The 14,563-nt window shown below is 36.7% G+C and overlaps 1 protein-coding gene across 1 annotated transcript in view; it reads right to left on the bottom strand.

The window, feature by feature from the left end:
* The window catches only part of dclk1a (doublecortin-like kinase 1a), a 72,565-nt gene that overhangs the window by 56,221 nt on the left and 1,781 nt on the right, over positions 1 to 14,563 (bottom strand). The window contains exon 3 of the mRNA XM_073829234.1: positions 12,862 to 13,205. Coding sequence (XP_073685335.1) covers positions 12,862 to 13,205 — 344 coding nt within the window. The remainder of the gene's footprint in view (positions 1 to 12,861; positions 13,206 to 14,563) is intronic.

The following is a 14,563-nucleotide window of genomic DNA, read 5'->3' as shown; positions in this document are numbered from 1 at the left end:
AATGCTGTCAGTCTTGTTGTAGTGCCCTGTTCATGAAATGAATTATGCAAATTAGGCAACGAAAACATGTTCACGCAATCTGTGTTGAAAGCAATCTGCTTGGCACAATTCTCAATCTTGCAAGTCTGTTCTGAGTGCAAGGTTACCAGAGAATGCAGCTGACTACCGCTGGCTTGACAGTAGTTCACACAGAACATGTTTTTTTGTTGTTGTTTTTTTGCATTCCACTGCTCTGGTTTTCCATTTCTATGTAAACATGGAGTAGATGGACATGTTTGACCATTTTGCTTATGTTTTTGCATGATATGGCATTATAATACTCAGCACCCTAAAGGATCGTTCACGCAGCATTTTTAAAAACAAAGACACAAGGCAGTGGAATGAAAAAGCAAGATCTAGAGACGTGTTTCTTAAAGTCTAACTTTTTTTAAGTTGAGTCATGTTTTTAGAACAGTGTGTCATGCACAAGACACTGCAAATCATTACAGCACACCTTAAAAGATATGGGTATGATGATGATTGATTAATAATGGGTGTTTCTCAAAGAGAACATTTTTAAATCATCTAAGAATATCAAAAACAACAGAGAATGCAAAAACAGGTTCTGTGTGAATGGCTCCTTTGACTGACCAGACCCTTAAAACACTACAGTCATAGCAATCTGTCAATCTGAATGGGCTCTTTAACATGCTAAAATATACTGAATGGCAAGTTAGGATATATGCACATTTATAATCTGTCATTTGATGAATTAAAAAATGATTAATACAAAATATGCACTATTAACTTTTCTTAAATAGAATTCTGTCCACACCTTCTTTGTTGTTAATTGAAGCTTATTCATGAAACTCAACGCTGTTGGTCTGGCACAATCTATAATGAGTCTAATTTAGATAGATAGGAGGCTATTAGCTGAAAAGAATGAAAATTACAGCACACATTTAGCACCACTAAAATGGCGCAATTTGCCCCTTAATTTTTTACTAAATGCAAACTAAATTAAAACAAAACAAAACCGTCATTTAGAGTAAAACTAAAACAAATAAAAAGTAATCTAGAATAAAACAAAAGAAACAAAAAACAAAACAAAATAGTAATCTAGAGTGAAACAAAACAGTAATCTAGAAAGAAAAACCCAAATAGTCATCACATACAAAATATCTTCATTTTCTGTACAGCTGTTTTGCATCGTAAAAGCACTATACAAATAAACTTGAATTGAATTGAAAAATCTAGAGTAAAACAAATCATTCATTTAGAGAACAACCAAACTAAATAGTCACCTAGAGTAAAACTAAAACAAAACAGTAATCTAGAGTAAAACAAAACAAAGTAATCTAGAGTAAAATTAAAACAAAACAGTTAGAATAAAACATAAAAAATAAATAACAAACTAAAAGTCATTTAGAGCAAAACAAGTCATCTAGAGTAAAACAAAAAAACAATAATCTAGAGTAAAACAGAACAGTCATCTAAAATAAAATGAAAACAAAAATCAAAACAGTCATCTAAGAGTAAAAAGGTAATCTAGAGTAAAGCAAAAACAAAAAAACAAGTAATCTAGAGTGAAACTAAAATGAAAGTTAACTAGAGTAAAAAACTGATCTAGAGTAAAACAAAATAAAACAGTAATCTAGAATAAAATGAAACAAAACAGCCATCTAGAGAGTAAAACAAAACATTCTTCTAGAATAAAACAAAACAAACAAAACCGTCATCTAGGGAGTAAAACAAAACAGTCATCTAGAATAAAACAAAAGTCATCTAGAGAGTAAAACAACAGTCATCTAGAATACAACAAAAATCTAGAAAACAAAACAAAACAGTCATCTAGAGCAGTGGTTCCCAATTCCAGTCCTGGGGACCCCCTGCTCTGCACATTTTGCATGTCTCCCTTTTTTAACACACCTGACAGAGATCATCAGCTTGTTAAGGGAGAGAGCCATGAACTGAACTAATGATCTGATGATCTCAATCAGGTGTGTTAAAAAAGGAGACATGCAAAATGTGCAGAGCAGGGGGTCCCCAGGACTGGAATTGGGAACCACTGATCTAGAGCAGGGGTTTTCAAACCTGTCCTGGAGCCTCCCCTGCCCTGCACATTTTGCTTGTCTCTCTCATCTAATACACCTGATTCAAATCATCAGCTCATTAGTAGAGACTGCAAGACCTGAATTGGGTGTGCCTAATAAGGGAGACATACAAAATGTGCAGGGCAGGGGAGGCTCCAGGACAGGTTTGAAAACCCCTGATCTAGAGTAAAACAAAACAAAACTCAACTTGCATAAAACAGAGTAAAACAAAACAGAGTGGAGCAATAGTAATCTAGAGTAAAACACAACAAAACAAAACAGTCATCTAGAGTAAAACTAAAACTAAAACAGTCATGTAAGAGTAAAAATGGTCATCTAGAGTAAAACAAAACAAAAAACAAGTAATCTAGAGTAAAATAATAGTAAACTAAAATGACACAGTCATCTAGAGTAAAACAAAAGTAATCTAGAGTAAAACAAAAGTCATAGAATAAAACAAAACAAAACAAAACAAAACAAAGGCCATCTAGAGAGAAAAAACAAAACAATAATTCAGAGTAAAACAAAAACAAATCAAATCAGTCATCTAAGAGTAAAAAGGTCATTTCTGCAGGGACACCGGCCCTCGAGGATCAAGGTTCCCCACATCTCTAGAATAAAACAAAACAGTCATCTAGAGTAAAACAAAAAAACTAAACAAAATTGCCATCTTGAGTAAAACAAAACAAAAGCCATCTTGAGTAAAAAAAAATCTACAGTAAACCCAAACAAAAAAACAAAAGTCATCTAGACTAAAACAAAACAGATATCAAGAGCAAAACTAAATAACACAAAACAGTCAACTAGAGCAAAACTATAACAAAACAAAATAATTATCTAGAGGAAAACTAAAACAAAATAGTAATCTGGAGTGTTATATACATAATATAGTATTCATAAGTAAGGGTGGTTACTCTAACATGCCCCTAATTTAATACAGCACTATTGCAGCACTTTTAGCACCATGTACAAAAGTGGCACAATTTGCCTCTTTATTTCTCACTAAATGCAATACATGAGAACATTACTAAAACCCAGATTAAACTTCAATCTTAGATTGAGTTGTTAATCCAGATTTGGATTTTAACATGGATTTAACTCACCAGGAAACAAAGAAATTCTGCTGACTACAATATCTGGGGAGAGCAAGACCATATGCCAAAGGCTGAATATCTGGCCATTTCATTGGACAGGAGGCGAACGAGAGGTGAGGAGAGCTCAAGAGGGGGTAAATGGCCCTCCAGACAATGGAAGGCTGTATGAGACTGAAAGACATGGCTAATTAAGCAGGGTGTGCATATGCAATGGGGCGGAAAATCAGTTATGTCCATATGACAAACTCCAGGAAGAGCAATCACATGAGTGATTGCCGATTACACGCCTGCCATGTCTCTGTCTCGGCCCGAAGCATATGCCAGAGGTCATTAAGAATCAGTTGCAGTATGCAGGACACGTCTGTCTCGTTATTTGTTATGTGTCTTTGTGTCCGTGTGTTAACTATTAGAAGGATGTGTGTTTGTGTAGCTTTATGTCTTGTGTGCAAGTGTGTGTGTGTGTGTGTGTGTGAATATAAGCTTAACGGATAAGAATAAGAGAGCCATGTCTGAGGCCTAAACCACTTATCATAGGTCTACCTCTTTCTCAGACTAAACTCCCCACACACTCCGACACACACTACTGCCCAGGGTGACGTCACAAAGGCTCAGGCCGTTACTAAGCAACTGGATCACATCGTCATAGAAACTGTTGAAAGGGGGGTTGATCAGTTTCTTTGGAAGGAGAGATCATGAGGGAGCAACAAGCATGGATAAAATTAGCTCATGTCCAAAGTCCTGTCCTTTCTGCGGAAAGACAACCACAACTCTTATAGTTCTTAGTACGCTGCATATGTGTCAGAATGTCAGAGACAGACAGAAAGCTCCAAGCCAGGGACATTTGGAAAGTCTGTGCATGGTTGCAGACGATGTTAAATGGATTTTAAGACAGTTATGACACGTTTAATTACGGATTTCAGCTGCATGCCCTTTTATGCTCCCATCTGTCAGCAGTGTCCTCCAGCAGCACTGCACCACAAGCAAAAAAATGAGCCTGCACTCAGTACTACTGGAAATTTCTGGAGATCACACGGGGACTGGATCCAGGTCAGTGGCCATCTGAGGGGAACCGAATCAGACGTGGCACAGAAAACTTTCCTGACTCTGAAATATCTATATGAGAAGCACCTAAATCAGTCAATAAACTAGTGGTGTTTTTCCAGTGGTGGAAAACTTCCTACCATCATACTAGGGTGCTCTGGATAGTTGATAGGGTGTTGATTTGTGAGTCTGAGCGGTCTCTATGTGGTTGGTTAAAAGTCCTGTCAATACAGTAAACCCCCAATTCTGTGTGGTGTTGATAACAGAAATCAAATCTGGCTCAAAAAATTACCAACGTATTGTATCTATACAATTGGCCAAAGGCCAAAAATAAACATTTAGAATCAGAATCAGAAAGAGCTTTATTGCCAAGTGTGTTCACACACACAAGGAATTTGTTTTGGTGTTAGGAGCTTCCAGTACAGAAAGTACAAACATAGCAGACATGCATAAAGTTAAGGTAGTAAAACAATAATATTAAAAAAGAATATATATAATATAATAATAATAATAAAAATAATAATATAAAGAATATATATATATATATATATATATATATATATATATATATATATAATATAAGAATAAATTATAAATAACAATGGTAATAAAAATACAGAAAAAGATGTCCATAGACAGAACTAGAATGTGCATATGTGCTATATATACAAGAGGTTTGTGACCAGTACTGAGGTGTGTTAAGTGTGGTTCAGGTGGGATATGGCTTGGGGAAAAAAACTGTTCTTGTGTCTGGCTGTTTTGGTGCACAGCGCTCTGTAACGTCGATCGGAGGGCAACAGCTCAAAGACAGAGTGGGCTGGGTGTGAGGGGTCTAAAGTGATTTTCTTAGCCCTTTTCCTGACTCTGAAGGTGTAAAGATCATGGAGGTTAGGTAGAGGTATACCAATAATCCTCTCAGCAGCCCTGACTGACCGCTGTAGTCTTCTGGTGTCTGTTTTGGTAGCTGAACCAAACCAAACAGTTATAGAGGAATACAGGACAGACTCAATGACGGCAGAGTAGAACTGTTTTAGCAGCTCTTGTGGCAGGTTGAACTTCCTCAGCTGGCGGAGGAAATACAGCCTCTGCTGGGCCTTTTTCACAATAGAGTCAATGTGATTGTCCCACTTCAGGTCCTGAGAGATGTTGGTACCCAGGAATCTGAATGACTCTACTGTAGCCACAGTGCTGTCCATGATGGTGAGTGGGGGGAGAGCAGGGGGGTTCCTCCTGAAGTCTATGATCATCTCCACTGTTTTAAGAGTGTTTAGCTCCAGGTTGTTAAGACTGCACCAGACAGCCAGCTGATCAACCTCCTGTCTGTAAGCAGACTCGTCTCCATCCTTGATGAGGCCGATGACTGTAGTATCATCCGCAAACTTCAGGAGCTTGACAGAGGGGTCCTTAGAAGTGCAGTCATTTGTGTAGAGGGAGAAGAGCAGTGGGGAGAGAACACAACCCTGTGGGGCACCAGTGCTGGTTGTGATAGTCCTGGATGTGAGTTTACCCAGCCTCACTAGCTGCTGCCTTGAATGTGTCAGTTAAAGGGTTAAAGGGTTAGTTCACCCAAAAATTAACATTCTGTCATTCATTTCTCACCCTCATGTTGTTCCAAACCCAAAAGACCTTAGTTCATCTTCATAACACAAATTAAGATATTTTTGATGAAATCTGAGAGCTTTCTGACCCTGCAACTGACACATTCAAGGTTCAAAAAGGTAGTGCGGACATCTTTTTTTTTTTTTGGCCTTTTTCCATGCTTTTTTTAGATGACAGGACAGTGGAGACTGACAGGAAAGTATTGGGTGGAGAGGTGGGAGAGGGGATCGGCAAAGGTCGGGATTCGGGGTTCATTTAAGTAAATGTGAATGCTGCCATCCAAACCCTGGTGCGCACCAAACAAGCGGACCAAGGCCGCTAAAAAATTAGTCTTGGTCCGCTTCCAAACAAACTCTGATGCGGTTCGAATCAAATATCAACGCAACATGCACTAAATACTTATAAACGGACCAAAAACAAGATGTAATGACAAGATGCGCCGCTATGCGACATGATTTGATGACGCGGAATGAGCGGTGTATCCAAAACAAAATGAGCGGAGGGCGAACGTGGAGCAACGAGGACGTAGAGTGCCTTTTATGAGCTCCTCATGAGTTTGCAGATGGTGAAAATAAAATCATATACACGCAGCAGTGAGCACGCTTAGTCCAGTAGATGGCATTAGGTGTATTCGACTGAGCAGGCCAATTGGTGAATGGGTACTTTGATGTCATACACCGATCGGTCTGCCCAGCGGCGCTTTAAGTTGAACACACCTTTTGTTTGGGGTGTTCAGTGAGTCCCGTCACAAAATATACGTCATTCAATCCAGGTCCAGACCAAACAAACCAAGAAAACCGAACTGCAAGTGTGAACGCAAACTAAAATAATGTGACATCAGTGGTTCAACCATAATGTTATGAAGCTACGAGAATACTTTTTGTGTGCAAAGAAAACAAAAATAATGATGTTATTAGGGCTGCCCTTGACGAAAGATATTTCTGGTCAACTAGTAGTCGTTCATTTATTAATAAACCATATTTTGGCCTCTTCTCGGCGACTAATGGTTAGTCGACTATTAGGGGGCAGCCCTAGATTTTATTCAACAATTTCTTCTCTTCTGTGTCAGTCTTGGATATGCGTTTACAAGAATATCTTCTGACGCAGGAGCCGGCGTTCTAACGTAAAACGTTCATCTCTCTTAATTCATTGTCTGTATATTCTGGTTCATATGAGTAAGGCTGGGCCTCTCTGTTGAAATCTTCAGACATGTTTACAAAGACTGTTTTATGTACAGCGAACATCTGCTTCTAAACCAGGTGCATCATATCTAGGTTCTACGCTAGAACGCCAGCTACTTTCATTAACATGCATCAAAGACTGACACAGAAGAGAAGAAATTGTTGAAAAAAGTCAGTATTTTTATTTTCTTTGCGCACAAAATGTATTCTCGTAGCTTCATGACATTAAGGTCACATTGACTATTTTACAGATGTCCCTACTACCTTTCTGGACCTTGATTGTGTCAGTTGTGTTGCTGTCTATGCAGGGTCAAAAAACTCTCAGATTTGATCAAAAATATCTTAAAGGAGTAGTTCACTTTTAGAACAAAAATTTACAGATAATGTACTCACCCCCTTGTCAAACAAGATTTTAATGAAATTAAGAAATTATGTTTTTTGAGGAAAACATTTCAGGATTTCTCTCCATATAATGGACTTCTATGGTGCCCCTAAGCAGTTTAAATTCAGCTTCAAAGGCTCTAAATGATCCCAGCCGAGGAAGAAGGGTCTACTCTAGCAAAACGATCGGTTATTTTCTAAAAACATTTAAAATTTATATACTTTTTAATCTCTACACAGAGTACACACAGAGCTAGACAAGACGAGCATTTGAGGTTAAAAAGTATATAAATTGTAATTTTTTTTTGAGAAAATAACCATTTAGAGCCATTTGAAGCTGCATTTTGGAAGTTCAAACTCGGGGGCACCATAGTAGTCCATTATATGGAGAGAAATCCTGAAATGTTTTTCTCAAAAAACATAATTTCCTTACGACTGAGGAAAGAAAGACATGAACATCTTGGATGACAAGGGGGTGAGTACATTATCTGTAAATTTTTGTTTTGAAAGTGAACTACTCCTTTAATTTGTGTTCAAAGATAAACAAAGGTAATTAATGAAAGAACTGTTTTATTTTTGGGTAAACTGTCCCTTTAAGCTAAATTCACTAGTCCTAACCTTACAATAGCGAGGTAGTTTAACTGTCACACTTCATTGGTTTTTATATCTCAAAAAATAAATAAATAAGCAGAATGTCCTGGTAGCTCAGCATTAGCACTCCATCTATACAGAGCTGTAGTATGTTTTGTTCTTTTCTAGTACAGCACCACAAGATTTTTTACACCATAAATCCAATCCATACTTCACAACCTACAGTAACACTCCAGAAAAAAAGCCTCACGATATGTAGGGAGATGGAATAATGCCTTGATCTACTGTCTCTGACCTCATTATACAGGTTATCAGAAAGATGCCATGAGACTCACGCAAAGACCCAAAAACCCAGATCTCTCTTGTGATCATGAGCTTTTCGATTCATTCACATTTCATTTCAACATAGAGACGGTGGCTACATGCATCTGACATGCATGCTAGCAACTGACGTCTATTTTTACAATCACGACAGGTGCTACAGACATCAGAGCTAGAGGCAGATGTTGGTTCCGTTACAATGATTCAATCGCTGAAGACATCAACGGCTATATGGTTTTTCAATACTTCAAAACATTTCAAGAACCATATGGGTAGGAGACAAATACAATGTTATTTGCACCAAAAGCAAGTGTTTAAGTTGCATCAGATGTGAAATCAGCCTCACGAACAGAAGGAACACACCATCACACACCAAGCCATATGATACTCAAGTAACAGACAGTATACATTTACACTTGGAAAGTGTAAATCACATTCATACTCGCATGTGAGTAATCAGATTGCAATCCATCTCCAAAGAGCAGACAGGCTAAATTTCACTCTGCTTTCTCTGCAATATAAAATATGCCACAAACAGTCTCTGTTTGCAGCACATTTTACATTAGACTCAACCAAGGCAGGAGATAAACTGCAATTTTATTCACTGACTGAAAGCAGAATCCATATTTTTCTTTCATAAGGCAGAGACAGGTTCATTTACATACATTAACACAGCAGAAAACTATATTATTTGGTCTATTGAATAATATCCTGGCTTGGCTCTCTTACTGCACTCACTCTCAGCAAATGAAATTGAATATACATGGATTTTCTTAAGTTACTTTTTGCAAACTTGGCAAAAGCCACACGGGCCTAGTGAAAAATGACTGCAATGATATAATACCAAAAAGACAATCATGTTATGTAAAAGATAATGCATTACCTCATGACTCAACAACACTGAACTTAATTAACAATTGCTTTAGAAATTCTATTAATCACCTACGTACACAGTCAGATTTACTTTTGTGACACATCAAACAAGCACGGCAACAATAATATTGGCACACAAGCTGCTTCCACACCTGGATCTTGCATTCAAACTGGACAATAAACAGGAAGATGTACTTTTATTGCTTTGTTAATTGTGCACCTGAACATCTCCACCTCCCATTTCATTTCATTTTCTCTAACCCGCATGGATTCTTTTATTATCTCTTTCTCTCTGTCTCTCCTTCCTGGTTTCTGTTGCTTTTGTTCATAATTGTATCAGGACAAAATCGTGTGCTGTAACTGTGCTGGCCAGGCTTGTTCATTAGACAGCTCACTCAGGCCCAATCGATCCCTGTTCTAAAATTAGCGCTACCCATAATGCTCTTACTTTATCTGGATGGTGACCAGAGCTTTGATGCCGTGCTGTGTAACCTCTGCTATCAGACCCACACAGTGGGAGGAAGGATTTTATGAATCACATTTCATTCAAAATACATATTTGTTGCTCAATACAGCTACTCTAAAAAGGCAGTAAGTCTTGTGCACGACTGCACACTATATGAAGAGCTCTGGTTTTCTACATTCAAGGTGATTTAGAGGGCTTTTCAAATAGAAAAGACCAGCTCTGAAAATCTGAGACACTGGCAGAGACACCAGCTGAGAGATCAATGGAGGGAAGTAACAGATCTGTGCGCAGATTAATTAGAGTTTAATGAATTTCTGCCAAATGGCGTCTCCTTATTTGCACATTTTACCTGGCTGAGAACAGACACATTGAAAGATGAATACATACAGTGACATTCAAACGTCCACATTAAAAATTCTGGAATGTATATATATTTTTGAACAGTAAGATTTTTAATGTTTTTTTTAAAAAATGTCTCTTTTGCTCAGCAAGCATAATTTTATTTGATCCAAAGTACAGCAAAAACACTAAAATGTTGAAATATTTGTACTATTTAAAATAACTGTTTTCTATTTGAATATATTTTAAAATGTAATTTATTTCTGTGATCAAAGCTAAATTTTTAGCATCATTACTCCATTCTTCAGTGTCACATGATCCTTCAGAAATCATTCTAATATGCTGATTTGTTGATCAAGAAACATTTTTGATTATTATTAATATGAATATTTTAAAAAGTTCAGTAATTTTTTTCAGGATCCTTTGATAAACAGAAAGATCCAAAGAAAACCTTTTGTAACATGATACACTATACCATTTAAAAGCTTGGAGTCAGTATTATAATTTTTTTGGGGGGGTGGGGGGGTTGTAGAAATTAATACTTTTATTTAGCAAGGATGCTTTAAATTTATCAAAAGTGATGACACTTTTGGCATTTATAATGTTATAAAAGATTTTTATTTCAGATAAAAATAGTGTCCCTTATAAAACACATAAAACAATATGCTATTAAAATGAAAACACATTTGTAAGGCTAGAAGGCCGTTCACACAGAATCCCCACACCATCCTCACTGTCAAACATGGTGGTGGGAACCTAATGTTTTGGGGGTGTTTTTCAGCCGGTGGACCAGGGAACCTAATCACAGTAAACGGCACCATGAAAAAGGAGCAATACATCAAAATTCTCAACAACAACATCAGGCAGTCTGCAGAGAAACTTGGCCTTGGGCACCAGTGGACATTTCAGCACAACAACGACCCAAAACACAGCAAAAGTGGTGTAGAAATAGTTAGAGAACAAAAACATTAACATTTTGCAGTCCTGACTTAAATCCAATTGAGAATCTGTGGAGGGAGCTAAAGATCAGGGTGATGGCAAGGAGATCCTCTAACCTGAAAGAGTTGGAGCTCAACACTAAAGATGAACGGGCAAAAATACCAGTGGAGACATGCAAAAAGCTGGTCAGCAATTATAGGAAGCGTTTGATTGCTGTAATAGCCAATAAAGGCTTTTCTACTGATTATTGAGAAGGGTATGAATAATTTTGGACATGCCACTTTTTGTTCAAATGTAAATAAAAGATGAGTAATAATTTTTTCAACAATGATGCCTCTTGTACATCGTCTTATTATCTTCTGGGAGACTGCTGTGTAATTTCTAATAAAAATAAAAAAAACTTGCTGGTTGAATAAAAGTAACTTTATGTCAGATTATTTATAATAATGTTATGCTTGACCATATATATAGTTACTTGAAATAGAATAAACTTTATCTGAAATAAAACAAAATTTTAAGTTTTTTTTCACAACTTTTCAAATTTGCATTAATTTATCTTTATGTACTTACATAACTAAAACTGAAAAAATAATAAGAAGAATAACAATAACGACAAATTACTAAAATTAAAATGGAAACAGAAAAATAAAAACTAATTCAAAATATTAATAAAAAGTATGGTAGTATCTCAAAGGAGTACTAAAACAGCCCTATAAACAGAACATTTGTGACCCTTGACCACAAAATCAGTCATAAGGGTCCATTTTTTTTTTTATTGAGATCTGAAAGCTAAATAAATAAACTTTCCATTGATGTATGGATTTGTTAGGATAGGACAATATTTGGCTGAGATACAACTATTTAAAAATCCGGAATCTGAGTGCCCAAAAATCAAAATATTGAGAAAATCACCTTTTAAAGTTGTCCAAATTAAGTTCTTAGCAATGCATATTACTAATCAAAAATTACATTCTTATATATTTACAGTAGAAAATTTACAAAATATCTTCATGGATCATGATCTTTACTTAACATCCTAATGATTTTTGGCATAAAAGAAAAATGTTTTTTTTTAATCCTGATAACATAATGCTAATATAATGCTATAAAAACAGTACATCAAATTTTAAAAAAGCAGGTTCACTAGTGAACTTTTGAACTGCGCTTTACATCTTACGTTGGAATTGTGTATGATCAAATATTTATTCATATACGTCAAAGTACATCATGCACGTATGCGTCCTTCTGTCATTCTACACGTGTGGGGTGGCACAGCTGTTTCAGATCAACACGAAAAGATGGGAGGAATTTAAATGAGAGCAGAAGCCCGAGTTATTTCTGTATGCTCTGAGCCACCGGTTTTCTCATGTTGAGTGTGCGTGGGCAAAGACACAGATTCCCATTCATAAACTAGACTAGATCTGCCATAAATCTTGCTGCAGGTTAGGGGGAGATTTCTGCTGTAGCATTTGAAAATAATGAGACTTCATTATTTATAATTCAAGGCTTGTGGGATGAATTCATTTCAGAGGTTAAAAACAAGAGCTACATTGTTTGGATGCTGAGCCCACTATTTCTAGAATACTTCTTGCGGGTTTGACAAGGAAAGAACAATTTGAAACACTTTTAGGTCTACAGTATTTGAGTTTAGAATAGCAAAAGAAGAAGAGCTCAGCTGTTGATGAAAGAATCATTTCTAATATTTCTATTTCACAACCAGTCAATTATCTGGAACTCCCAATGTGCAATCCCAGTATGCTTTCAAGTTTTCCGTGCCAGTTCAAAGGGTGAGCTTACATAACAAAAGCTATTATGACATTCATTAGTTGTCTGAGGTAAAATCACATGAATGATTCAACTTTACATAACAGCGTTCAATCATGATACAACACATAACTCTGAAATGTCACCTGGAAATTACTGCAACAATATCAAGATTTCCACTAATAAACTGAAAAGCTTACCTGTTTTCCCTCAAGGGTGTAGATCCTCTTGACAATGCCAGAATCAAGCTTTATAGCATCTGTAATGTCAGTCAGAACTTGCTCAAAAGAGTGGGCCGTCTTCTTGTTGAGCAGGATGCGAACTGCCTTCCGCGGCTTCACCCCACTGCGGATGATGGTGACCAGTTTGGGTCTGATGAAGTCTTTGCTCTCTTTGGACTGCGGTCCTGATTTCGAGCTGGCTAGAGACGCTGGGCACTTGCTGGAGCCCAAGGCCCGCACATTCACAGACCAGTTAGGGTTAACGTTGTTGGAGTAGTCGACTTTTTTAAAGGCTTCGGTGGAGCCACACACGTAACTCTCACCTAAAATAAAGGAGAGATGATACAATGTGTGAGATTTTACACATTTTCTATGAAAAGCATGAGTGCATTTTAGGGTAAAAGACCTGAGGCAGTGTCTGGTGCTTTTCACTGTCGATTGAGCTGTCATCTCTGTTAAAATGCATTGATTTAAGGTAAAGCTGTGGTGACTTAAATACTCATCATTGAGTGCCCTAATTCTGTATCCTTGTCATCACATCTACTGCTCTAATTTCGAAAAGAGAATTCAAGGCACCAAGCCACAGAGACTTTTCAGCATTTTTAGTGTCACTCATAAAACACATATAACAATATGCTATTAAAATGAAATCATATTTGAATACAGAATACATTGCTTCAAAAACTCAAGATGCAGAGCAGCAAAATAGAAAAGCCACTTTGAATTGTCAACACATATGGCAACAGAGAGTTTGCGTCATGATTTGGTCAGTTACCCAGATGTGTGGCCATACTGACGATACCCGGATGTAAACAACAGCATGAATTGCACGGTTAATGTACTACTGCATACGTTGTTCTGCTAATTTACGCTGTCTAAACCACAAATAAAATGTGTGGAAACTGCTAAATCATATAAAGAATGACTTAGTAAACAGGAAAGGGTGCAATATTTGGACAAACTAAAGTTAATAGGTGGTAAAGATACGTACAAGCAGTATTAATTAAGATATTAGCCTAATATTTCACCTACCTGACCGGAAATAAGAACAAACATGAATGATAGAAAGATTCTTGCCCTGGAAATTCTGGTTCAGTTTGGCCAGCCACAAATGGCTTTTGTTCTTCAGACAGTATTTTTTGCACTCTTCTCTTTGATTTGTTAAAACGTTTCGCAGTCTATAGCATTCCAAATGGTTTTCATGACAATAACTGATCATTTTCAGCAGCAATAATCAGTAAAATTGGCTAGGTTTGTTTGGTTTAGTGGCATTGTTTACATTCAGTGCCGCCAATATTGATTGGCCATTTGATGACGCGCCGTGAAAAAACTCTATATGTAACTTTTTAAGTTTTGGTGGCAAATTTGTATGAATTATGAGCTGCTTACTCATGTTACCTAATGAGATCGTGTTGAAAATTTATTTTTAAAAGTTAAAATGCTTTAAATTTTGCATCATAAAAGCAGTGAGAAAATTATGTAAAATTATGTCTGTCTAGTACACAAAAATTTATTTAATTAAAAATTAAATTAATTAAAAAGCAGTGCTGTAAACCAATAACATGTTCTTTGTGAATTGGTATTTATAAAGCCCAGACACTACATGATTTTAGCTTTTTTTCTAAGATTTTAGCACTGATTTTAGCCTGAAGCCACCGACAAAATGGCGAAGCAGCTACAA

This window comes from Garra rufa, chromosome 23 (genome assembly GCF_049309525.1).
Source record: "Garra rufa chromosome 23, GarRuf1.0, whole genome shotgun sequence".
NCBI lineage: Eukaryota > Metazoa > Chordata > Actinopteri > Cypriniformes > Cyprinidae > Garra > Garra rufa.
The sequence above is the reverse complement of the archived record's forward strand: the minus strand, read 5'-3'. Positions and strand labels throughout refer to the sequence as shown.